We start from the raw sequence: 25,867 nt of genomic DNA, 5'->3' as shown, positions 1-25,867 counted from the left end.
AGTGATGTCTGGTCACATGGTAACTATAGTCACCTTGGAGACTGATGTCTGGTCACATGGTATCTATAGTCACCTTGGAGACTGATGTCTGGTCACATGGTATCTATAGTCACCTTGGAGACTGATGTCTGGTCACATGGTATATATAGTCACCTTGGAGACTGATGTCTGGTCACATGGTATCTATAGTAACCTTGGAGACTGATGTCTGGTCACATGGTAACTATAGTCACCTTGGAGACTGATGTCTGGTCACATGGTAACTATAGTAACCTTGGAGAGTGATGTCTGGTCACATGGTAACTATAGTAACCTTGGAGAGTTGTTGTTTTCACCTTTTCTGGTCTCTGTTATTTACTTAACAAATAAAGAAAACTCAAAATGTGAATATATAAAATAAATGTGCATATATAAAAGGTGCATATATAAAATGAAGATTGTGAGCGGACCAAGTAATTGGGCGTCACTCTAAAGGGTGAAGGTGGAATAAACGAGTCCGGAGTAGGTTTTCTTGATTGAACACAGTTCTATTGAGGGCATTTGGTCAACACAAACACTCCAACATAATCAATGAAAATCTCCCAAGGAAAAACATACATCTCCTCCAGATGAAACAGGAACACAATAGAATTATCTTTAAACTACAACAAAAAGTCACGGGATTGTCACCATCTTCGTGGTTCTTCCTGGATAGCTCCTCTGTCTCGGTGGCCATCTTCCAGAGATAGTTTCCCCCCCTCCTCTCTGCTGGTTCCATTCTCTCTCTTATTGGGGAAGGAGAATATGTCATTAGTACCGTCAGCTGTGCTTAATTGCCTCTGGTGACCTTGTCTCCCATGCCTTGTTGGGCTGCTATCCGTGAGCCCAGCCTGCCCTCTGGTGACCTTGTCTCCCATGCCTTGTTGGGCTGCTATCCGTGAGCCCAGCCTGCCGTCTGGTGACCTTGTCTCCCATGCCTTGTTGGGCTGCTATCCGTGAGCCCAGCCTGCCCTCTGGTTACCTTGTCTCCCATGCCTTGTTGGGCTGCTATCCGTGAGCCCAGCCTGCCGTCTGGTGACCTTGTCTCCCATGCCTTGTTGGGCTGCTATCCGTGAGCCCAGCCTGCCCTCTGGTTACCTTGTCTCCCATGCCTTGTTGGGCTGCTATCCGTGAGCCCAGCCTGCCCTCTGGTGACCTTGTCTCCCATGCCTTGTTGGGCTGCTATCCGTGAGCCCAGCCTGCCGTCTGGTGACCTTGTCTCCCATGCCTTGTTGGGCTGCTATCCGTGAGCCCAGCCTGCCCTCTGGTTACCTTGTCTCCCATGCCTTGTTGGGCTGCTATCCGTAAGCCCAGCCTGCCCTTTGGTTACCTTGTCTCCCATGCCTTGTTGGGCTGCTATCCGTAAGCCCAGCCTGCCCTCTGGTGGTCCTTCCACAAGATATTTTAATTACAAGACAGCTGTTGACAGAAGTCAAAGATCAACATACAACCAATGTCTCTCCTGAGTTGCGAACAAAAGAAAGACAGGATCTTCTATAGATCAAAACGCAGGGTGTCAAACCCTGCAGTGTAAAGACCCAGTTATTCTAAACACCAGGTTTCTGAGAACCTGTCTCAGCGGGATGTAAATCTGCCCTGGTTTCAGAGAAAAACAGACGCTGTGTCTCTCTCTGTGTCTCGCTGTCATCCACAGTCCCCTCATTCTCACCTCTTCTCACAGACGCGGGGCTGCGGGTTTTGGTAGAGAGCTTGTCTCTCTCTGTGTCTCGCTGTCATCCACAGTCCCCTCATTCTCACCTCTTCTCACAGACGCGGGGCTGCGGGTTTTGGTAGAGAGCTTGTCTCTCTCTGTGTCTCGCTGTCATCCACAGTCCCCTCATTCTCACCTCTTCCCACAGACGCGGGGCTGCGGGTTTTGGTAGAGAGTGTGACACAGACAGAGGACTCAGTATTCAGCTATACAGTGAGAATAAGTATAATGGCACGTAAAGCTAATGATCAATGACAACCTAATCAATGGTGGGGGTCTTTAGAAGACCCTCGAAATCAACTTTAACCCTTCAGAGTGATGTCTGGTCACATGGTAACTGTAGTCACCTTGGAGACTGATGTCTGGTCACATGGTAACTATAGTAACCCTGGAGACTGATGTCTGGTCACATGGTAACTATAGTAACCTTGGAGACTGATGTCTGGTCACATGGTAACTATAGTAACCTTGGATACAGTCTATATACTCACACACACAAAGGCATGCAGGCACACAAACACACATGTTTGGGGAATATACTAACTGTGTGTGTGTGTGTGTGTGTGTGTGTGTGTGTGTGTGTGTGTAGGCAGCAGTCCATACCCTGGTATGCAGGTGGGTTCAGCGTTCTACAGGATGATCCAGGAAGGACACAGAATGAACAGGCCTGATGTGGCTCCCAGAGAAATGTAAGGAGTGTGTGTGTCATTTTGAAAAATATACTTACTATTACTGAGACACAATATGTGGTTGTCCCACCTAGAGATCTTAAGATGAAGATGCTAACTAAGAGAGTCTGCTAAATGACTCCCTACTGTCAGTCTCTCTGGATAAGAGAGTCTGCTAAATGACTCCCTACTGTCAGTCTCTCTGGATAAGAGAGTCTGCTAAATGACTCCCTACTGTCAGTCTCTCTGGATCAGAGAGTCTGCTAAATGACTCACTACTGTCAGTCTCTCTGGATAAGAGAGTCTGCTAAATGACTCCCTACTGTCAGTCTCTCTGGATCAGAGAGTCTGCTAAATGACTCACTACTGTCAGTCTCTCTGGATAAGAGAGTCTGCTAAATGACTCCCTACTGTAAGTCTCTCTGGATAAGAGAGTCTGCTAAATGACTCCCTACTGTAAGTCTCTCTGGATAAGAGAGTCTGCTAAATGACTCCCTACTGTCAGTCTCTCTGGATAAGAGAGTCTGCTAAAAGACTCCCTACTGTCAGTCTCTCTGGATAAGAGAGTCTGCTAAATGACTCCCTACTGTCAGTCTCTCTGGATAAGAGAGTCTGCTAAATGACTCCCTACTGTCAGTCTCTCTGGATAAGAGAGTCTGCTAAATGACTCCCTACTGTCAGTCTCTCTGGATAAGAGAGTCTGCTAAATGACTCCCTACTGTCAGTCTCTCTGGATAAGAGAGTCTGCTAAATGACTCTCTACTGTCAGTCTCTCTGGATAAGGGAGTCTGCTAAATGACTCCCTACTGTCAGTCTCTCTGGATAAGAGAGTCTGCTAAATGACTCCCTACTGTCAGTCTCTCTGGATAAGAGAGTCTGCTAAATGACTCCCTACTGTCAGTCTCTCTGGATAAGAGAGTCTGCTAAATGACTCCCTACTGTCAGTCTTTCTGGATAAGAGAGTCTGCTAAATGACTCCCTACTGTCAGTCTCTCTGGATAAGAGAGTCTGCTAAATGACTCCCTACTGTCAGTCTCTCTGGATAAGAGAGTCTGCTAAATGACTCCCTACTGTCAGTCTCTCTGGATAAGAGAGTCTGCTAAATGGCTCCCTACTGTCAGTCTCTCTGGATAAGAGAGTCTGCTAAATGACTCCCTACTGTCAGTCTCTCTGGATAAGAGAGTCTGCTAAATGACTCCCTACTGTCAGTCTCTCTGGATAAGAGAGTCTGCTAAATGACTCCCTACTGTCAGTCTCTCTGGATAAGAGAGTCTGCTAAATGACTCCCTACTGTCAGTCTCTCTGGATTAGAGAGTCTGCTAAATGACTCCCTACTGTCAGTCTCTCTGGATTAGAGAGTCTGCTAAATGACTCCCTACTCTCAGTCTCTCTGGATAAGAGAGTCTGCTAAATGACTCCCTACTCTCAGTCTCTCTGGATAAGAGAGTCTGCTAAATGACTCCCTACTGTCAGTCTCTCTGGATAAGAGAGTCTGCTAAATGACTCCCTACTGTCAGTCTCTCTGGATAAGAGAGTCTGCTAAATGACTCACTACTGTCAGTCTCTCTGGATAAGAGAGTCTGCTAAATGACTCCCTACTGTCAGTCTCTCTGGATAAGAGAGTCTGCTAAATGACTCCCTACTGTCAGTCTCTCTGGATAAGAGAGTCTGCTAAATGACTCACTACTGTCAGTCTCTCTGGATAAGAGAGTCTGCTAAATGACTCCCTACTGTCAGTCTCTCTGGATAAGAGAGTCTGCTAAATGACTCACTACTGTCAGTCTCTCTGGATAAGAGAGTCTGCTAAATGACTCACTACTGTCAGTCTCTCTGGATAAGAGAGTCTGCTAAATGACTCCCTACTGTCAGTCTCTCTGGATAAGAGAGTCTGCTAAATGACTCACTACTGTCAGTCTCTCTGGATAAGAGAGTCTGCTAAATGACTCCCTACTGTCAGTCTCTCTGGATAAGAGAGTCTGCTAAATGACTCCCTACTGTCAGTCTCTCTGGATAAGAGTCTGCTAAATGACTCCCTACTGTAAGTCTCTCTGGATAAGAGAGTCTGCTAAATGACTCCCTACTGTCAGTCTCTCTGGATAAGAGAGTCTGCTAAATGACTCCCTACTGTCAGTCTCTCTGGATAAGAGTCTGCTAAATGACTCCCTACTGTCAGACTCTCTGGATAAGAGAGTCTGCTAAATGACTCCCTACTGTAAATCTCTGGATAAGAGAGTCTGCTAAATGACTCCCTACTGTCAGTCTCTCTGGATAAGAGAGTCTGCTAAATGACTCCCTACTGTAAATCTCTGGATAAGAGAGTCTGCTAAATGATTCCCTACTGTCAGTCTCTCTGGATAAGAGTCTGCTAAATGACTCCCTACTGTCAGTCTCTCTGGATAAGAGTCTGCTAAATGACTCCCTACTGTCAGTCTCTCTGGATAAGAGTCTGCTAAATGACTCCCTACTGTAAGTCTCTCTGGATAAGAGAGTCTGCTAAATGACTCCCTACTGTAAATCTCTCTGGATAAGAGAGTCTGCTAAATGACTCCCTACTGTAAATCTCTGGATAAGAGAGTCTGCTAAATGACTCCCTACTGTCAGTCTCTCTGGATAAGAGTCTGCTAAATGACTCCCTACTGTAAATCTCTGGATAAGAGAGTCTGCTAAATGATTCCCTACTGTCAGTCTCTCTAGATAAGAGTCTGCTAAATGACTCCCTACTGTCAGTCTCTCTGGATAAGAGAGTCTGCTAAATGACTCCCTACTGTCAGTCTCTCTGGATAAGAGTCTGCTAAATGACTCACTACTGTAAATCTCTATGGATAAGAGACTGCTAAATGACTCCCTTCTGTCAGTCTCTCTGGATAAGAGAGTCTGCTAAATGACTCCCTACTGTAAATCTCTCTGGATAAGAGAGTCTGCTAAATGACTCCCTACTGTAAATCTCTGGATAAGAGAGTCTGCTAAATGACTCCCTACTGTCAGTCTCTCTGGATAAGAGAGTCTGCTAAATGACTCCCTACTGTAAATCTCTGGATAAGAGAGTCTGCTAAATGATTCCCTACTGTCAGTCTCTCTTGATAAGAGTCTGCTAAATGACTCCCTACTGTCAGTCTCTCTGGATAAGAGAGTCTGCTAAATGACTCCCTACTGTCAGTCTCTCTGGATAAGAGAGTCTGCTAAATGACTCCCTACTGTCAGTCTCTCTGGATAAGAGTCTGCTAAATGACTCACTACTGTAAATCTCTATGGATAAGAGACTGCTAAATGACTCCCTTCTGTCAGTCTCTCTGGATAAGAGAGTCTGCTAAATGACTCCCTACTGTCAGTCTCTCTGGATTAGAGAGTCTGCTAAATGACTCCCTACTGTCAGTCTCTCTGGATAAGAGAGTCTACTAAATGACTCCCTACTGTCAGTCTCTCTGGATAAGAGAGTCTGCTAAATGACTCACTACGGTCAGTCTCTCTGGATAAGAGAGTCTGCTAAATGACTCCCATGTAAATTGTGCTTGTTTTGTGACCCCTGTTTCTCCTCTGTCTGTCTGTCTCTCTCTTTCTCTGTCTCTCTCTCTGTATCTCTCTAGTTATGACATGATGTTGTCCTGTTGGAGTGAGGACCCTCTGAAGAGACCTTCCTTCAGGAAAGTAGTCGAGAGGACTGAACTACTACTGTCAGAACACACCAAGAATGTAGGTTCTGGAGCTGTTCAACAACGTTTGTTGAAAATACATCCATACATTATCAATATATGTCAATTAAAGTTGTATTGAATTGAAATGGAATCAATAACTTGGTATAATTATTTGAACTACTACCTGTCAGAAAACACCAAGAATGTAGGTTCATAAATAGTGTAGTTTTATATGGATTTATGGATCTACATTTAGGTATTAATATGAATATTTAATTGTATATTTTGGAATATTTCAGTAATGTTTAATATAACATGCCTAAGTTCTGTGTTGATGTTTGTCTGTGTGTGTTTGTGTGTTTGTTTGTGTGTCTGTTGTTTGTTGATGTGTGTGTGTGTGTTTGTTTGTGTGTGTTGTTTGTTGATGTGTGTGTGTGTGTGTGTGTGTGTTGTTTGTTGATGTGTGTGTTTGTTTGTGTGTGTATGTGTGTGTTGTTTGTCTGTTGTTTGTTTGTGTGTGTTTGTGTGTTTGTTTGTGTCTGTGTGTGTTTGTGTGTCTGTTGTTTGTTTGTGTGTTTGTTTGTTTGTTTGTGTCTGTGTGTCTGTTGTTTGTCTGTTGTTTGTCTGTTGTTTGTTTGTGTGTCTGTGTGTGTGTGTCTGTGTGTGCGTGCGTGCGTGTGTGTGTGTGTTGTTTGTCTGGTGTGTGTGTGTGTGTGTGTGTGTGTGTGTGTGTGTGTGTGTGTGTGTGTGCAGGTGTACCTGAACCTGAGCTATGGAAGTGTTCCTCCAGACCAGCAGAGGGCAGCGTCTCACAGGCTGAGCTCAGTGAGCAGCACTACGGCCCCGACACAACCGCTACTGCTGAATACTGCTGACGTGTTTCTGGACTACGACACCGTCTGAATAATGGACACACACACACACACACACACACACACACACACACACACACACACACACACACACACACACACCAGACAAACAACAAACACAAAAACACACACAAACAAACAAACACACATACACACACACAAACAAACAACACACACACACATCAACAAACAACATACACAAACAAACACACACACACACACAAACAAACAACACACACACACAAACAAACAACACACACACACATCAACAAACAACACACACAAACAAACACACACACACACACACACACACACACACACACACGCCAATTTTCTGGACTCGGACACTGTCTGAATAATGGACACACCCTCTCTTTGTCTTGATCGGTCTGTGATGCATTTCATGTAGTATGTAACCTTTATCTAACCTTTATCTAACCTTTATGTAACCTTTATGTAACCTTTATGTAACTAGGCAAGTCGGTTAAGAACAAATTCTTATTTACAATGACGGCCTACACAGGCCCGCCCCCGGACGACGCTGGGCCAAATTGTGCGCCGCCATATCGGACACAACACAATAACCTCCACATTCATAAACACATTAACCTCCACATTCATAAACACAATACAATAACCTCCACATTCATAAACACATTAACCTACACATTCATAAACACAATAACCTCCACATTCATAAACACAATAACCTCCACATTCATAAACACAATAACCTCCACATTCATAAACACAATAACCTCCACATTCATAAACACAATAACCTCCACATTCATAAACACATTAACCTACACATTCATAAACACATTAACCTACACATTCATAAACACAATAAAATACACAACACAATAACCTACACATTCACAAAATACACAATACTAAACCCTGATTGGATGTCCAGGCCTAAACCCTGATTGGATGCCCAGGCCTAAACTCTGATTGGATGCCCAGGCCTAAACTCTGATTGGATGTCCAGGCCTAAACTCTGATTGGATGTCCAGGCCTAAACTCTGATTGGATGCCCAGGCCTAAACCCTGATTGGATGCCGAGGCCTAAACCCTGATTGGATGCCCAGGCCTAAACTCTGATTGGATGTCCAGGCCTAAACTCTGATTGGATGTCCAGGCCTAAGCCCTGATTGATTTACATTAATTAAAAAAACAGCAAAGTTGTACATTCCCCAAGGATTCTAGGACTTTAGATAGACCAAAAAAATAAGATTGGTAAATGAGTCTAGCCAGCTATCTAAACTTGTGGTAATTATGGTCTCATTACTGACCGGGGGCCCCCATTAATTTTGTTTGTCACTTTCACTCAGATATTATATAAAAAAAACTGCAAATATTTCTCTCCATCCTATGGCAAACTGTGTATAATTGCAAGAGATTAACTCTATACTGTTTTATGAATGTGGGTACGCAGACCAGTGAGCTACTGCAGTCCCTCTTGATGAGGTCAGATTTTTTGTAGTGAATCCATAGAACCAGGAGTAGGCTCTGTCTGGGGAACATAGAACCAGGAGAAGGCTCTGTCTGGGGAACATAGAACCAGGAGAAGCTCTGACTGGGAGACATAGAACCAGGAGAAGCTCTGACTGGGAGACATAGAACCAGGAGAAGCTCTGTCTGGGGAACATAGAACCAGGAGAAGCTCTGACTGGGAGACATAGAACCAGGAGAGGCTCTGACTGGGAGACATAGAACCAGGAGAAGCTCTGACTGGGAGACAGAACCAGGAGAAGCTCTGACTAGGAGACATAGAACCAGGAGAAGCTCTGACTGGGAGACATAGAACCAGGAGAAGCTCTGTCTGGGGAACGTAGAACCAGGAGAGGCTCTGACTGGGAAACATAGAACCAGGAGGGGCTCTTACTGGGAAACATAGAACCAGGAGGGGCTCTGACTGGGAGACATAGAACCAGGAGGGGCTCTGACTGGGAGACATAGAACCAGGAGGGGCTCTGACTGGGAAACATAGAACCAGGAGGGGCTCTGTCTGGGAGACATAGAACCAGGAGGGGCTCTGTCTGGGAGACATAGAACCAGGAGGGGCTCTGACTGGGAAACATAGAACCAGGAGGGGCTCTTACTGGGAAACATAGAACCAGGAGGGGCTCTGACTGGGAGACATAGAACCAGGAGGGGCTCTGTCTGGGAGACATAGAACCAGGAGGGGCTCTGTCTGGGAGACATAGAACCAGGAGAAGCTCTGACTGGGAAACATAGAACCAGGAGGGGCTCTGACTGGGAAACATAGAACCAGGAGGGGCTCTGACTGGGAAACATAGAACCAGGTGGGGCTCTGACTGGGAGACATAGAACCAGGAGGGGCTCTGACTGGGAGACATAGAACCAGGAGGGGCTCTGACTGGGAAACATAGAACCAGGAGAAGCTCTGACTGGGAGACATAGAACCAGGAGGGGCTCTGACTGGGAGACATAGAACCAGGAGGGGCTCTGACTGGGAGACATAGAACCAGGAGAAGCTCTGTCTGGGAAACATAGAACCAGGAGAAGCTCTGACTGGGAAACATAGAACCAGGAGAAGCTCTGACTGGGAGACATAGAACCAGGAGGGGCTCTGACTGGGAAACATAGAACCAGGAGGGGCTCTGACTGGGAGACATAGAACCAGGAGAAGCTCTGACTGGGAGACATAGAACCAGGAGGGGCTCTGACTGGGAGACATAGAACCAGGAGAAGCTCTGACTGGGAGACATAGAACCAGGAGAAGCTCTGACTGGGAAACATAGAACCAGGAGAAGCTCTGACTGGGAGACATAGAACCAGGAGAAGCTCTGACTGGGAGACATAGAACCAGGAGAGGCTCTGTCTGGAAACCAACTCTTCACGTGTAAATACATTAGCTTGCTGTGCGTTCAGGGTTTGTTTGATGTTAATAGTATGTGTGTGCGTTGGTTCTGATGCAGAGACTGTATGTGATGAATGAAGCCAGGTAAAAACAGGCTTCTTCTGTAACGGGACCGTGAACGGCTTGGAGGCTGAGGATGTTTTCATACAGTTGGTTGGCTTGTAATAAAGACAGTACTGGAACTATGGTGTGGTGTGGTGGTATGGTGTGGTGGTATGGTGTGGTGGTATGGTGTCTGTGTGTGTATGGTGTGTGTGTGGTGTGGTGGTATGGTATGGTGTGGTGTGGTGGTATGGTGTGTGTGTCAGGTGTGGTATGGTGTGTGTGTGTGGTGGTATGGTGTGTGTGTGTGGTGGTATGGTGTGTGTGTGTGTGGTGGTATGGTGTGTGTGTCAGGTGTGGTGGTATGGTGTGTGCGGTGGTGGTGGTATGATGTGTGTGTGTGTCAGGTGTGGTGGTATGGTGTGTGTGTGTGTGGTGGTAGTGGTATGATGTGTGTGAGTGTGGTGGTATGGTGTGTGTGTCAGGTGTGGTGGTATGGTGTCTGTGTGTGTATGGTGTGTGTGTGGTGGTATGGTGTGTGTGTGTGTGGTGGTGGTGGTATGGTGTCTGTGTGTGTGGTGGTGGTGGTATGGTGTCTGTGTGTGTATGGTGTGTGTGTGTGTGGTGGTATGGTGTGTGTGTGTGTGTGTGTGTGTGTGTGGTGGTGGTGGTATAGCGTCTGTGTGTGTATGGTGTGTGTGTGGTGGTATGGTGTGTGTGTGTGTGGTGGTATGTGTGTGTGTGTGTGTGTGTGTGTGTGTGGTGTGTGTGTGTGTGGCGGTATGGTGTGTGTGTGTGTGTGGCGGTATGGTGTGTGTGTGTGTGTGGCGGTATGGTGTGTGTGTGTGTGGTGGTATGGTGTGTGTGTGTGTGGTGGTATGGTGTGTGTGTGTGTGTGGTGGTATGGTGTATGTGTGTGTGTGTGGTGGTATGGTGTGTGTGTGTGTGGCGGTATGGTGTGTGTGTTCCTGGTTCTCCTCAGGACATAGTCAGACCAGGTACAGACAGTGTTCCTGTGTGTGTGTGTGTGTGTGTGTGTGTGTGTGTGTGTGTGTGTGTGTGTGTGTGTGTGTGTGTGTGTGTGTGTTCCAGTGGAGGCCGTCACTGCTCCTGTGAAGTAAGCGACAAAAACACACAACCAACAATACATTTGTAAATCGGGTTTTATTTTCATATTGACCGAGGGAGAGCGGGAGGAGAAGGGTTGAGAATACAGGACACACTGTGTTTCCATGTTGCTTTGGGAGAGAGGGAGGACACAGCTGGTGACAGGAAGAGGAAATGCACGTCAGCAGAGTCCCATTAACACTAGTTGGGATTACCTGGTAAATGTACGTTAACCTAGTTGGGATTACCTGGTAAATGTACGTTAACCTAGTTGGGATTACCTGGTAAATGTACAGTATACTAGTTGGGATTACCTGGTAAATGTACGTTAACCCAGTTGGGATTACCTGGTAAATGTACGTTAACCTAGTTGGGATTACCTGGTAAATGTACAGTATACTAGTTGGGATTACCTGGTAAATGTACAGTATACTAGTTGGGATTACCTGGTAAGGGTACATTAAAACTAGTTGGGATTACCTGGTAAATGTACAGTATACTAGTTGGGATTACCTGGTAAGGGTACATTAAAACTAGTTGGGATTACCTGGTAAATGTACAGTAAACTAGTTGGGATTACCTGGTAAGCGTACATTAAAACTAATTGGGATTACCTGGTAAGTGTACATTAAAACTAGTTGGGATTACCTGGTAAATGTACAGTAAACTAGTTGGGATTACCTGGTAAATGTACAGTAAACTAGTTGGGATTACCTGGTAAGTGTACATTAAAACTAGTTGAGATTACCTGGTAAGCGTACATTAAAACTAATTGGGATTACCTGGTAAGTGTACATTAAAACTAGTTGGGATTACCTGGTAAATGTACATTAAAACTAGTTGGGATTACCTGGTAAGTGTACATTAAAACTAGTTGGGATTACCTGGTAAGTGTACAGTAAACTAGTTGGGATTACCTGGTAAGTGTACATTAAAACTAGTTGGGATTACCTGGTAAATGTACAGTAAACTAGTTGGTGTTACCTGGTAAGTGAGGTTTCTGAGCTGGTTTTTAACCAGTAAACTAGCAGGATTTCTAGAAACCACCACGGTGTGTATTGGTGAAATAACAGTTAGTTCTAGAAACCACCGCGGTGTGTATTGGTGAAATAACAGTTAGTTCTAGAAACCACCACGGTGTGTATTGGTGAAATAACAGTTAGTTCTAGAAACCACCACGGTGTGTATTGGTGAAATAACAGTTAGTTCTAGAAACCACCACGGTGTGTATTGGTGAAATAACAGTTAGTTCTAGAAACCACCACGGTGTGTATTGGTGAAATAACAGTTAGTTCTAGAAACCACCACGGTGTGTATTGGTGAAATAACAGTTAGTTCTAGAAACCACCACGGTGTGTATTGGTGAAATAACAGTTAGTTCTAGAAACCACCACGGTGTGTATTGGTGAAATAACAGTTAGTTCTAGAAACCACCACGGTGTGTATTGGTGAAATAACAGTTAGTTCTAGAAACCACCACGGTGTGTATTGGTGAAATAACAGTTCTAGAAACCACCACGGTGTGTATTGGTGAAATAACAGTTAGTTCTAGAAACCACAGCGGTGTGTATTGGTGAAATAACAGTTAGTTCTAGAAACCACCACGGTGTGTATTGGTGAAATAACAGTTAGTTCTAGAAACCACCACGGTGTGTATTGGTGAAATAACAGTTAGTTCTAGAAACCACCGCGGTGTGTATTGGTGAAATAACAGTTGGGTTTCAGTCTGTCAATGGTAAAGAAACACTGTTCAGGTCCAACATTCAGAATAGTCCAAACAGAGCTGCTTGTTACAGCAACATCGGAACAACGGAATCATAGAATCAGAACATAGAATTTCAGAACTCGATTCTCATACTATTGAATGGAACATGATTGAACCACTTCATCACACAAGCCTGTTTCTCTTCTACAGCAGAATGGCGCCGTCCCACCCTGTTTCATACACATAGTGCACTACTTTAGACCAGCTCTGGACAAAACGTAGTGCACTATATAGGAAATAGGTTGTCATTTGGGACACCAGTCAAACAAGGTACATCCTTTAACCTCTTCCACCGTTACATTCTTTGGGCTGGTTGTATATCAGTGATGTGGAAATAACACCACAATAACACATGCATTTTTTTCAGCAATAAAACTCACAAAACACTAAAACTCAAGGACCTGAATTTGCTGAGGGATGTGTGTCAAAAGGGTAGTGTGTGTGTGTGTGTGTGTGTGTGTGTGTGTGTGTGTGTGTGTGTGAGACACACACTTTGTCATAGCTTCGTAGGTAATGGATTCACCATGAAGTCATGCGTCAAGTCTACGCATTAATACCTTGATGTGTAAAATCCACAGGAACACAGTGGAGGTTGTTGTCGTGGCAACACGCTCAGTCTCACACTAACATGTATTCAGGTTGGGCTGCATCTCTCTTGGGCGACGTCATCACCAGCCCAAACACAGAGGAAGATTCTAGACTATTCACTAGTCGTCATCGTTACTGCAACGCATGAACTGATTGGCTGTTCCCGTGTGATACAGGAAGTAGAACAAAACGAAGAAGAGAAATGACAATCACAGACGTTCTGGGAAGTCCTTTTTCCAAACAACACACTCCTCCTGTCCAAGACTTTTACTGTTAGATATGTCTTCACTGTTACATTACTGACTGACCACTGACCAGACCTGGATCAAATATCAACTGACTACTGACCAGACCTGGATATAATATCAACTGACTACTGACCAGACCTGGATCAAATATCAACTGACTACTGACCAGACCTGGATTAAATATCAACTGACCAGACCTGGATCAAATATCAACTGACCAGACCTGGATCAAATATCAACTGACCAGACCTGGATCAAATATCAACTGACCAGCCCTGGATCAAATATCAACTGACCAGCCCTGGATCAAATATCAACTGACCAGACCTGGATCAAATATCAACTGACCAGACCTGGATCAAATATCAACTGACTACTGACCAGACCTGGATCAAATATCAACTGACTACTGACCAGACCTGGATTAATTATCAGCTGACCAGACCTGGATCAAATATCAACTGACCAGACCTGGATCAAATATCAACTGACTACTGACCAGACCTGGATCAAATATCAACTGACCAGACCTGGATCAAATATCAACTGACCAGACCTGGATCAAATATCAACTGACCAGACCTGGATCAAATATCAACTGACTAGTGACCAGACCTGGATTAATTATCAGCTGACCAGACCTGGATCAAATATCAACTGACCAGACCTGGATCAAATATCAACTGACCAGACCTGGATCAAATATCAACTGACCAGACCTGGATCAAATATCAACTGACCAGACCTGGATCAAATATCAACTGACCAGACCTGGATCAAATATCAACTGACTGACCAGACCAATGCAAACTCATAACATTTCCGTGACGTAAAATCTGATTAGTTTTTCATGATTTGATTTGTTGATTCGTCCCTAATAATCAGAAAAGCAACGCACCAGAAGAATGGTTTGTTATCTGTCATTTCCCCATCTCCTGACAGACATGTGACGTGTTCTGTCTGGCCTGGAGAGACTGAGCATGTGCAGATGTCAGGTTATGATTGGGCCCCATGTGAGGCCTGTGTATACTGGAGCAGATAGATGCATGTCTGCTGAGTCCTTGGCTGATTCTCCAATGGCACCCTATTCCCTATATAGTGCACTACTTTAGATCAGAGCCCTATGGCACCCTATTCCCTATATAGTGCACTACTTTAGACCAGGGCCCTATTCCCTATGTAGTGCACTACTTTAGACCAGAGCCCTATGGCACCCTATTCCCTATATAGTGCACTACTTTAGACCAGAGCCCTATTCCCTATATAGTGCACTACTTTAGACCAGAGCCCCTATTCCCTATATAGTGCACTACTTTAGACCAGAGCCCCTATTCCCTATATAGTGCACTACTTTAGACCAGGGCCCTATTCCCTATATAGTGCACTACTTTAGACCAGGGCCCTATTCCCTATATAGTGCACTACTTTAGACCAGAGCCCTATTCCCTATATAGTGCACTACTTTAGACCAGAGCTCTATGGCACCCTATTCCCTATATAGTGCACTACTTTAGACCAGAGCCCTATGGCACCCTATTCCCTATATAGAGCACTACTTTAGACCAGAGCCCTATGGCACCCTATTCCCTATGTAGTGCACTACTTTAGACCAGAGCCCTATGGCACCCTATTCCCTATATAGTGCACTACTTTAGACCAGAGCCCTATTCCCTATATAGTGCACTACTTTAGACCAGAGCCCTATGGCACCCTATTCCCTATATAGTGCACTACTTTAGACCAGAGCCCTATGGCACCCTATTCCCTATATAGAGCAGTACTTTAGACCAGAGCCCTATTCCCTATATAGAGCACTACTTTAGACCAGAGCCCTATTCCCTATATAGTGCACTACTTTAGATCAGAGCTCTATGGCACCCTATTCCCTATATAGTGCACTACTTTAGACCAGAGCCCTATGGCACCCTATTCAATATATAGAGCACTACTTTAGACCAGAGCCCTATTCCCTATATAGAGCACTACTTTAGACCAGAGCCCTATTCCCTATATAGAGCACTACTTTAGACCAGAGCCCTATTCCCTATATAGAGCACTACTTTAGACCAGAACCCAATGGCACCCTATTCCCTATATAGAGCAGTACTTTAGACCAGGGCCCTATGGCACCCTATTCCCTATATAGAGTAGTACTTTAGACCAGAGCCCTATTCCCTATATAGTGCACTACTTTAGACCAGAGCCCTATGGCACCCTATTCCCTATATAGAGCAGTACTTTAGACCAGAGCCCTATTCCCTATATAGTGCACTACTTTAGACCAGAGCCATATTCCCTATATAGAGCACTACTTTAGACCAGAGCCCTATGGCACCCTATTCCCTATATAGAGCAGTACTTTAGACCAGAGCCCTATTCCCTATATAGTGCACTACTTTAGACCAGAGCCCTATGGCACCCTATTCCCTATATAGAGCAGTACTTTAGACAAGAGCCCTATTCCCTATATAGTGCATTACTTTAGACCAGAGCCCTATGGCACCCTATTCCCTATATAGAGCAGTACTTTAGACCAGAGCCCTATTCCCTATATAGAGCACTACTTTAGACCAGAGCTCTATGGCACCCTATTCGCTATATAGTGCACTACTTTAGACCAGGGCCCTATGGCACCCTATTCCCTATATAGAGCAGTACTTTAGACCAGAGCCCTATTCCCTATATAGTGCATTACTTTAGACCAGAGCCCTATGGCACCCTATTCCCTATATAGAGCAGTACTTTAGATCAGAGCCCTATTCCCTATATAGAGCACTACTTTAGACCAGGGCTCTATGGCACTATTCCCTATATAGTGCACTACTTTAGACCAGAGCCCTATTCCCTATATAGTGCACTACTTTAGACCAGGGCCCTATTCCCTATATAGTGCACTACTTTAGACCAGGGCCCTATTGCCTATATAGTGCACTACTTTAGACCAGAGCCCTATTCCCTATATAGTGCACTACTTTAGACCAGGGCCCTATTCCCTATATAGTGCACTACTTTAGACCAGGGCCCTATTGCCTATATAGTGCACTACTTTAGACCAGAGTCAATAGGAGAGTACCATTTTGGACACAGCAGTTTTATTCCTGAGCAGAGACCAGTCAGCAAATTGTGGATCCTTGAATAAGGGAGTTCGTATAAGACACACGGGGAAACACACACAATGTAAACACACACACACACTCAATGTAAACACACACATACACACACACACACACAATTTCTAGATGTAAACTCATGGACAAGAACACAGACTCACATACTCTCTCACACACACAAACACACATTTCCACACACATCCAGATTCAACACAGCTCGGTCTGTAATTTACTGTGTTAGACCTCATTAAGTGCTATGATATCATGGGGAGATTTACTGTCTGTAATTTACTGTGTTAGACCTCATTAAGTGCTATAATATCATGGGGGAGATTTACTGTCTGTAATTTACTGTGTTAGACCTCATTAAGTGCTATAATATCATGGGGGAGATTTACTGTCTGTAGGTCTGTAATTTACTGTGTTAGACCTCATTAGGTGCTATAATATCATGGGGAGATTTACTGTCTGTAGGTCTGTAATTTACTGTGTTAGACCTCATTAAGTGCTATGATATCATGGGGAGATTTACTGTCTGTAATTTACTGTGTTAGACCTCATTAAGTGCTATAATATCATGGGGGAGATTTACTGTCTGTAATTTACTGTGTTAGACCTCATTAAGTGATATAATATCATGGGGAGATTTACTGTCTGTAATTTACTGTGTTAGACCTCATTAAGTGCTATAATATCATGGGGGAGGTTTACTGTCTGTAATTTACTGTGTTAGACCTCATTAAGTGCTATAATATCATGGGGAGATTTACTGTCTGTAATTTACTGTGTTAGACCTCATTAAGTGCTATAATATCATGGGGGAGATTTACTGTCTGTAATTTACTGTGTTAGACCTCATTAAGTGATATAATATCATGGGGAGATTTACTGTCTGTAGGTCTGTAATTTACTGTGTTAGACCTCATTAAGTGCTATAATATCATGGGGAGATTTACTGTCTGTAGGTCTGTAATTTACTGTGTTAGACCTCATTAAGTGCTATAATAACATGGGGGAGATTTACTGTCTGTAGGTCTGTAATTTACTGTGTTAGACCTCATTAAGTGCTATAATATCATGGGGGAGATTTACTGTCTGTAATTTACTGTGTTAGACCTCATTAAGTGCTATAATATCATGGGGAGATTTACTGTGTTAGACCTCATTAAGTGCTATAATATCATGGGGAGATTTACTGTCTGTAGGTCTGTAATTTACTGTGTTAGACCTCATTAAGTGCTATAATATCATGGGGGAGATTTACTGTCTGTAGGTCTGTAATTTACTGTGTTAGACCTCATTAAGTGCTATAATATCATGGGGAGATTTACTGTCTGTAGGTCTGTAATTTACTGTCTAAGACCTCATTAAGTGCTATAATATCATGGGGAGATTTACTGTCTGTAGGTCTGTAATTTACTGTGTTAGACCTCATTAAGTGCTATAATATCATGGGGGAGATTTACTGTCTGTAATTTACTGTGTTAGACCTCATTAAGTGCTATAATATCATGGGGAGATTTACTGTCTGTAATTTACTGTGTTAGACCTCATTAAGTGCTATAATATCATGGGGAGATTTACTTTCTGTAATTTACTGTGTTAGACCTCATTAAGTGCTATAATATCATGGGGAGATTTACTGTCTGTAATTTACTGTGTTAGACCTCATTAAGTGCTATAATATCATGGGGGAGATTTACTGTCTGTAATTTACTTTCTAAGACCTCATTAAGTGCTATAATATCATGGGGAGATTTACTGTCTGTAATTTACTGTGTTAGACCTCATTAAGTGCTATAATAACATGGGGGAGATTTACTGTCTGTAGGTCTGTAATTTACTGTGTTAGACCTCATGAAGTGCTATAATATCATGGGGAGATTTACTGTCTGTAATTTACTGTGTTAGACCTCATTAAGTGCTATAATATCATGGGGAGATTTACTGTCTGTAATTTACTGTGTTAGACCTCATTAAGTGCTATAATATCATGGGGAGGTTAAATATATATTTTCTATGTATAATAAGACTCTGTTTCTGTCTTCATTAAAAAATAATCCATTCTATATACATGCAGTACTCTTAATAGAAGGGTCATATACTTCTGGAAATATATATATATATATCTCTCTCTCTCTCTGAATAGTCTGTTAAAATATATATATCAACTGACCCTGTGTGTTGTGACTATTGGCACTTGGAATAACTAATATACCCATTATAGATGATCCCAGACCTGTGTGTTGTGACTATTGGCACTTGGAATAACTAATAAACCCGTTATAGATGATCCCAGACCTGTGTGTTGTGACTATTGGCACATGGAATAACTAATAAACCCGTTATAGATGATCCCAGACCTGTGTGTTGTGAAGTTGGTAAGACGGCACCATTCATATAGAACATTTAGAAGATGTTTTCTTTTCTTCCCCAAAGCAACTTAAGAGTCAGTCATACGTGCATAGATTTGACGTACGGACGAGCTGGAATCAAACCCACGACCTTTGGGGTTGCAAGTGCCTTGCTCTACCAACTGAGCCAACAAGACCGAAGGGATCTGGGACCAGGCTGAGTAATATCGCCGACACCCTGGTCTGGTTTAGACTGGATTTACCCGTCTGTTTGGTCGTCATGATCTGATTGGATCAGACGTGGTTGTTGTTCTGATAAAACGTTTCAAAATGTTGAGTCAAAAAACAAAACAAAAAAACAAAATGTTGAGTTTTAAAAAAAAAGACATTTTCCAGCATCCCACGAGAACCCAAGCCCGTCCATTAAACGAACGGTGACACAACATCTCTCCCTCCGAGGGCCATGTTCCAACACAAATAGAATACACCCTTAAACTGAATGCCTTTGATAACCTCAAGGCAGGAAGGAAGGATTGATGCATAAGTGTTGAAACAGAGCCGAAGACCTTTAGGTGGAAGAGAGAGGCGGCTCTGCATCCTAGCTGAACGTCTGTCAGCTCATATCTGACCAGGAAAACACTGAATAAAGTCTAAAGTCATTTTGTCAAAAGTTACTAATAAAAACGTACAGTTATTTACCCATGCAAATCATATAAAATTGTCATTTCCCGTGTTTTTCTTTGTAGCTATAATGGATATTTACATGTTTTATTTTAATGTGACACACGTCTGTACTGTACAGACCCACAGAGTCAGTCCATCACCACAACGGTCCTTTTGGAGTCTCTCGTTACCGTGGCAACGCAGAGAGTTCTACCGGGTTTCCACGGACACCGAGGTTCCGGTCCGTACTATTGTCACCGCGGTGATGAGGAGTTCCTCTGGGAAGGTGAAATCCAGGTGGGGCCAAACCTCCTGAAGATCTCCTGACTGCAGGCTTTAGTTCCGGCCCTGCGCTAACCAACACACCTGATTCAGTCTAGGTGAACATCAAGGTCCTGTTGAGCAACTGAATAGGTGTGTTAGAGCAGAGCCGGAGCCAAACCCTGCACAGTTAGTAGCTTTCTAGGACGAAGGGCTGGCCACCCTCACCGTTACCCATAATTCAGTTTGTTATGGCGGAAGATAGAGGGGGTCAACACAGCAGCTATATTGGTAGGGGTGATAGGAGGGGGGGTTGGGTGACTCCAACACTGTAGTTCCATTAGAAAAACACACAACACAATCCAGGACACCCCTCCACACCTCTGATTGGTTCAGCCTTCAGGTCATAGAGTCTGATTGGACGCCTGGCCTACTGTGCTTGGCTGCTGGAGCTGTCAGTCCGGTGCGAAGGCGGGCCTTTGGGTTGTTTCTGCGGCTGTGGTTTCAGCTGCAGCTGATGCCTCTGGTTGTGAGGCTGTTGTTGTTGTGTTACCTGGGTGAAGGCCTGTTGCTGTTGTTGCATGGGGAATGCTGCCTGCAGGATCAGCTGCTGGTTGCCGTGGAGAAGACGGGTGCCCTGGTTACGGGAAGTAAGACAATGGATTAGAATGGTGTTCTAATTCTATGGTTAGAACACTGTGAAATCCGTAAAAATTCTAATACAGTCCAGGTTGATATTCCCCTTGGCCACAGATCTAGGATCAGGGTAAAGCATTCATTCTGCCTCGGTCCCTATTGAACTTTGCCCCCACACTGCTCTCTGCTGGTTACATGTAGGAACTGCTGCTGCTACTGTGCAGGCTGGTTGTCTGAAATGACACCAGATTCTCCACATAGGGGACTACTGTTGACCAGGCCCATAGGGAAGAGGGTGCCATTTTGGACTCAGTCCTAATCCATCGCTATACACACTCCATCCCTCTGTGAACTGCCTGTCTATGGCTAGATTACCTGTTGAAACTAGAGGTGACCTGTTGAAACTAGAGGTGACCTGTTGAAACTAGAGGTTACCTGTTGAAACTAGAAGTTACCTGTTGAAACTAGAGGTTACCTGTTGAAACTAGAGTTTACCTGTTGAAACTAGAGGTTACCTGTTGAAACTAGAGGTTACCTGTTGAAACTAGAGGTTACCTGTTGAAACTAGAAGTTACCTGTTGAAACTAGAGGTTACCTGTTGAAACTAGAGGTTACCTGTTGAAACTAGAGGTTACCTGTTGAAACTAGAGGTTACCTGTTGAAACTAGAAGTTACCTGTTGAAACTAGAGGTTACCTGTTGAAACTAGAGGTTACCTGTTGAAACTAGAGATTACCTGTTGAAACTAGAGGTGACCTGTTGAAACTAGAGGTTACCTGTTGAAACTAGAGGTTACCTGTTGAAACTAGAGGTGACCTGTTGAAACTAGAGGTTACCTGTTGAAACTAGAGGTTACCTGTTGAAACTAGAGGTTACCTGTTGAAACTAGAGGTTACCTGTTGAAACTAGAGGTTACCTATTGAAACTAGAGGTTACCTGTACGAACTGCTGCTGCGCCCCCTGTTGGTTACTCTGTGCCACTACAGCCGTCTGTGTCTGGCTGTCAGGCTGGTTCTGTTGGGGCTGGGCTGCCTGGAGGGTCAGAGTCTGACCGCCCTGATAGGAGAGAGGTAGAGTTAGGGTGTTAGGGGGGTGAGAGTGTGTGTGTGTGTGTGTGTGTGTGTGTTACCTGCTGCCCTCCGAAGGGGTTGTAAGCGATGACCGGTTGTCCCATGAACACAGAGGTCGGGACCATGACAGCTCCACATGCCATGGGAGCTGTCACTAACTTAGTCACCAGCTGCTGGCCCGCCGGAAACCTGCAGAGAGAGAGGAGACATGCTCCATATGTAATCAGTGTGTGTACAGTCAGTCAGCCAGTCAGTCAGTCAGTCAGTGAGTCAGTCAGTCAGCCAGCCAGCCAGTCAGTCAGTCAGCCAGCCAGTCAGTCAGCCAGTCAGTCAGTCAGTCAGTCAGTCAGCCAGCCAGTCAGCCAGTCAGCCAGTCAGTCAGCCAGTCAGTCAGCCAGTCAGTCAGTCAGTCAGCCAGTCAGCCAGTCAGCCAGTCAGCCAGTCAGTAATGTAACAGTGAAGACATATCTAACAGTAAAAGTCTTGGACAGGAGGAGTGTGTTGTTTGGAAAAAGGACTTCCCAGAACGTCTGTGATTGTTTTTGTCTTGGAGGACAGAGTGGAGACGGAGAGAGTGTTATGTCATGTGTGTGTGTGTGTGTGTGTCTGCCTCAGTATGTGTGTGTGTGTCTGCCTCAGTATGTGTGTGTGTCTGCCGCAGTGTGTGTGTGTGTCTGCCTCAGTATGTGTGTGTGTGTGTGTGTCTGCCTCAGTATGTGTGTGTGTGTGTGTGTGTGTCTGCCTCAGTATGTGTGTGTGTATGTCTGCCTCAGTATGTGTGTGTGTGTGTCTGCCTCAGTATGTGTGTGTGTGTGTGTTTACATACTGTATCTGAGTGTTGTCTTGTGTGAAGGTGGCTACAGCCTGTTGTGTGTTGTTCTGTGGTAGACTGGTACTGATCTGTAGTAGGTTGGGCTGGCCAGGCTGAGACATGATCATGTTATAGACAGGTTGCTGCTGTTGCTGTGGTTGACACTGCTGCTGGACCTAGAGGGAGACACAGAGCAGACAGAGATGATGTCAGAGAGAGAGAGAGAGAGAGAGAGAGAGAGAGAGAGAGAGAGAGAGAGAGAGAGAGAGAGAGAGAGAGAGAGAGAGAGAGAGAGAGAGAGAGAGAGAGAGAGAGAGAGAGAGAGAGAGAGAGAGAGAGAGAGAGAGAGAGAGAGAGAGAGAGAGAGAGAGAGAGAGAGAGAGAGAGAGAGAGAGAGAGAGAGAGAGAGAGAGAGAGAGAGAGAGAGAGAGAGAGAGAGAGAGAGAGAGAGAGAGAGAGAGAGAGAGAGAGAGAGAGAGAGAGAGAGAGAGAGAGAGAGAGAGAGAGAGAGAGAGAGAGAGAGAGAGAGAGAGAGAGAGAGAGAGAGAGAGAGAGAGAGAGAGAGAGAGAGAGAGAGAGAGAGAGAGAGAGAGAGAGCAGTTTCTCACAGAGATGATGTCAGAGAGAGAGAGCAGGTTCTAACAGAGATGATGTCAGAGAGAGAGAGAAAGAGAGCAGGTTCTCACAGAGATGATGTCAGAGAGAGAGAGAAAGAGAGCAGGTTCTCACAGAGATGATGTCAGAGAGAGAGAAAGAGAGCAGGTTCTCACAGAGATGATGTCAGAGAGAGAGAGAGAAGGTTCTCACAGAGATGATGTCAGAGAGAGAGAAAGAGAGCAGGTTCTCACAGAGATGATGTCAGAGAGGGAGAGAGAGCAGATTCTCACAGAGATGATGTCAGAGAGAGAGAAAGAGAGCAGGTTCTCACAGAGATGATGTCAGAAAGAGAGAAAGAGAGCAGGTTCTCACAGAGATGATGTCAGAGAGAGAGAGAGAGAGAGCAGGTTCTCACAGAGATGACAGAGAGAGAGAGCAGGTTCTCACAGAGATGATGTCAGAAAGAGAGAAAGAGAGCAGGTTCTCACAGAGATGATGTCAGAAAGAGAGAAAGAGAGCAGGTTCTCACAGAGATGATGTCAGAGAGAGAGAAAGAGAGCAGGTTCTCACAGAGATGATGTCAGAGAGAGAGAGAGAGAGAGAGCAGGTTCTCACAGAGATGATGTCAGAGAGAGAGAAAGAGAGCAGGTTCTCACAGAGATGAGAGAGAGAGAGCAGGTTCTCACAGAAATGATGTCAGAGAGAGAGAGAGCAGGTTCTCACAGAGATGATGTAATTGATAAGACAGGTCTAACACAGTGGCTCGCTGTTCAGCTCCATCTATTACCATGGTGCTTATATTACACAACTTTAACAAAACATAGCATACAACTAAATAACATAACTACTAAATAACACATAACACATAAGACACCATAACATTAAAAAAACATCCCAACATAATGTTTTATAAAGATAATATGAACATAACAACACATACCACTGCTTGGCTGAATACCTGAGCGAGAGAGTTGTTTTGCTGTCGCTGAAGGTTCTGTTGAGGAGGAGGTGACTGCTGCTGCTGAATGGTGAGCTGACTTCCTGTGTGGGCGGGGTTTAGGACAGTCTGCTGCGCCTGATTGGTCAGAACTGCTCCCTGTGGCACCACCCCCACCTGAGGCAGCTGGACATTCAAAGCTCCGCCAGGCTGCTGCACGAACATCTATCACCACGGAAACAACAGTTGTCAATCATATGGGTCTCAATGTGCGTGTTTATTTCTGTGTGTGTCTGTGCAAATCTGTCTGTGTATATATCCTATCTGTATGGCTGAAGGCTGTACTCTGTGTAGCTGGTACTGTATGGGGTCTATATAAATCCTACCTGTATAGCTGGGGGCTGTACTCTGTGTAGTTGGTCCTGTATGGCTGGGGGCTGTACTCTGTGTAGTTGGTCCTGTATGGCTGGGGGCTGTACTCTGTGTAGTTGGTCCTGTATGGCCGGGGGCTGTACTCTGTGTAGTTGGTCCTGTATGGCTGGGGGCTGTACTCTGTGTAGTTGGTCCTGTATGGCTGGGGGCTGTACTCTGTGTAGTTGGTCCTGTATGGGGTCTATATACCTCCTACCTGTATGGCCGGGGGCTGTACTCTGTGTAGTTGGTCCTGTATGGCTGGGGGCTGTACTCTGTGTAGTTGGTCCTGTATGGCTGGGGGCTGTACTCTGTGTAGTTGGTTCTGTACGGCCGGGGGCTGTACTCTGTGTAGCTGGTCCTGTATGGCGGGGGTCTGTACTCTGTGTAGCTGGTCCTGTATGGCTGGGGGCTGTACTCTGTGTAGTTGGTCCTGTATGGGGTCTATATACCTCCTACCTGTATGGCTGGGGGCTGTACTCTGTGTAGTTGGTCCTGTATGGCTGGGGGCTGTACTCTGTGTAGTTGGTCCTGTATGGCCGGGGGCTGTACTCTGTGTAGTTGGTCCTGTATGGCTGGGGGCTGTACTCTGTGTAGCTGGTCCTGTATGGCTGGGGGCTGTACTCTGTGTAGTTGGTCCTGTATGGCCGGGGGCTGTACTCTGTGTAGTTGGTCCTGTATGGCTGGGGGCTGTACTCTGTGTAGTTGGTCCTGTATGGGGTCTATATACCTCCTACCTGTATGGCCGGGGGCTGTACTCTGTGTAGTTGGTCCTGTATGGCTGGGGGCTGTACTCTGTGTAGTTGGTCCTGTATGGCTGGGGGCTGTACTCTGTGTAGTTGGTCCTGTATGGCTGGGGGCTGTTCTCTGTGTAGTTGGTCCTGTATGGGGTCTATATACATCCTACCTGTATGGCTGGGGGCTGTACTCTGTGTAGTTGGTCCTGTATGGCTGGGGGCTGTACTCTGTGTAGTTGGTCCTGTATGGCTGGGGGTTGTACTCTGTGTAGTTGGTCCTGTATGGCTGGGGGCTGTACTCTGTGTAGTTGGTCCTGTATGGGGTCTATATACCTCCTACCTGTATGGCTGGGGGCTGTACTCTGTGTAGTTGGTCCTGTATGGCTGGGGGCTGTACTCTGTGTAGTTGGTCCTGTATGGCTGGGGGCTGTACTCTGTGTAGTTGGTCCTGTATGGCTGGGGGCTGTACTCTGTGTAGTTGGTCCTGTATGGGGTCTATATACCTCTTACCTGTATGGCTGGGGGCTGTACTCTGTGTAGTTGGTCCTGTATGGCTGGGGGCTGTACTCTGTGTAGTTGGTCCTGTATGGGGTCTATATACCTCTTACCTGTATGGCTGGGGGCTGTACTCTGTGTAGTTGGTCCTGTATGGCTGGGGGCTGTACTCTGTGTAGTTGGTCCTGTATGGGGTCTATATACCTCCTACCTGTATGGCTGGGGGCTGTACTCTGTGTAGTTGG

The 25,867-nt window shown here is 45.1% G+C and overlaps 2 protein-coding genes across 7 annotated transcripts in view; one reads left to right on the top strand and one right to left on the bottom strand.

The window, feature by feature from the left end:
• Positions 1–9,976, top strand: part of kitb (KIT proto-oncogene, receptor tyrosine kinase b) — a 55,139-nt gene extending 45,163 nt beyond the window's left edge. Inside the window, exons 18-20 of the mRNA XM_064926752.1 lie at positions 2,319–2,418; positions 5,982–6,087; positions 6,783–9,976. Coding sequence (XP_064782824.1) covers positions 2,319–2,418; positions 5,982–6,087; positions 6,783–6,932 — 356 coding nt within the window. The 3' untranslated portion in view covers positions 6,933–9,976. The remainder of the gene's footprint in view (positions 1–2,318; positions 2,419–5,981; positions 6,088–6,782) is intronic.
• A 1,002-nt stretch (positions 9,977–10,978) lies between these two features.
• On the bottom strand, positions 10,979–24,891 carry LOC135507166 (circadian locomoter output cycles protein kaput-like). Of its 6 annotated transcripts, none has more exons than XR_010450616.1 (6): positions 23,983–24,708; positions 22,461–22,621; positions 21,694–21,823; positions 21,501–21,620; positions 11,421–20,566; positions 10,979–11,386 (listed from the first exon to the last, which is right to left on the bottom strand). XR_010450616.1 is itself a non-coding variant. In XM_064926754.1 (6 exons), the coding sequence occupies exons 2-6, from the start codon at positions 24,202–24,204 to the stop codon at positions 20,360–20,362; spliced, it is 840 nt and encodes a 279-aa protein (XP_064782826.1). In that variant the 5' UTR covers positions 24,850–24,891; the 3' UTR covers positions 10,979–20,359. The 6 variants fall into 6 exon arrangements, 3 of the variants coding, with proteins under 3 accessions (XP_064782826.1, XP_064782825.1, XP_064782827.1); XR_010450615.1 differs by having other exon boundaries at positions 10,979–17,707; positions 17,813–20,566; XR_010450614.1 differs by having other exon boundaries at positions 10,979–18,081; positions 18,142–20,566.
• Positions 24,892–25,867: the final 976 nt, after the last annotated feature.

Source organism: Oncorhynchus masou, chromosome 20 (assembly GCF_036934945.1).
Source record: "Oncorhynchus masou masou isolate Uvic2021 chromosome 20, UVic_Omas_1.1, whole genome shotgun sequence".
Taxonomy (NCBI): Eukaryota; Metazoa; Chordata; class Actinopteri; order Salmoniformes; family Salmonidae; genus Oncorhynchus; species Oncorhynchus masou.
This window is presented reverse-complemented; position numbering and strand designations above follow the sequence as displayed.

Coding starts and splice junctions, on each gene's coding strand:
- LOC135507166 (XM_064926754.1), bottom strand. CDS start 24,204: ATGTTCGTGCAGCAGCCTGGCGGAGCTTTGAATGTCCAGCTGCCTCAG. Junction 22,622..23,982: donor AGGTATTCAGCCAAGCAGTG/GTATGTGTTGTT, acceptor GTCTCCCTCTAG/GTCCAGCAGCAGTGTCAACC. Junction 20,567..21,500: donor CGCAGCAGCAGTTCGTACAG/GTAACCTCTAGT, acceptor TCCCGTAACCAG/GGCACCCGTCTTCTCCACGG.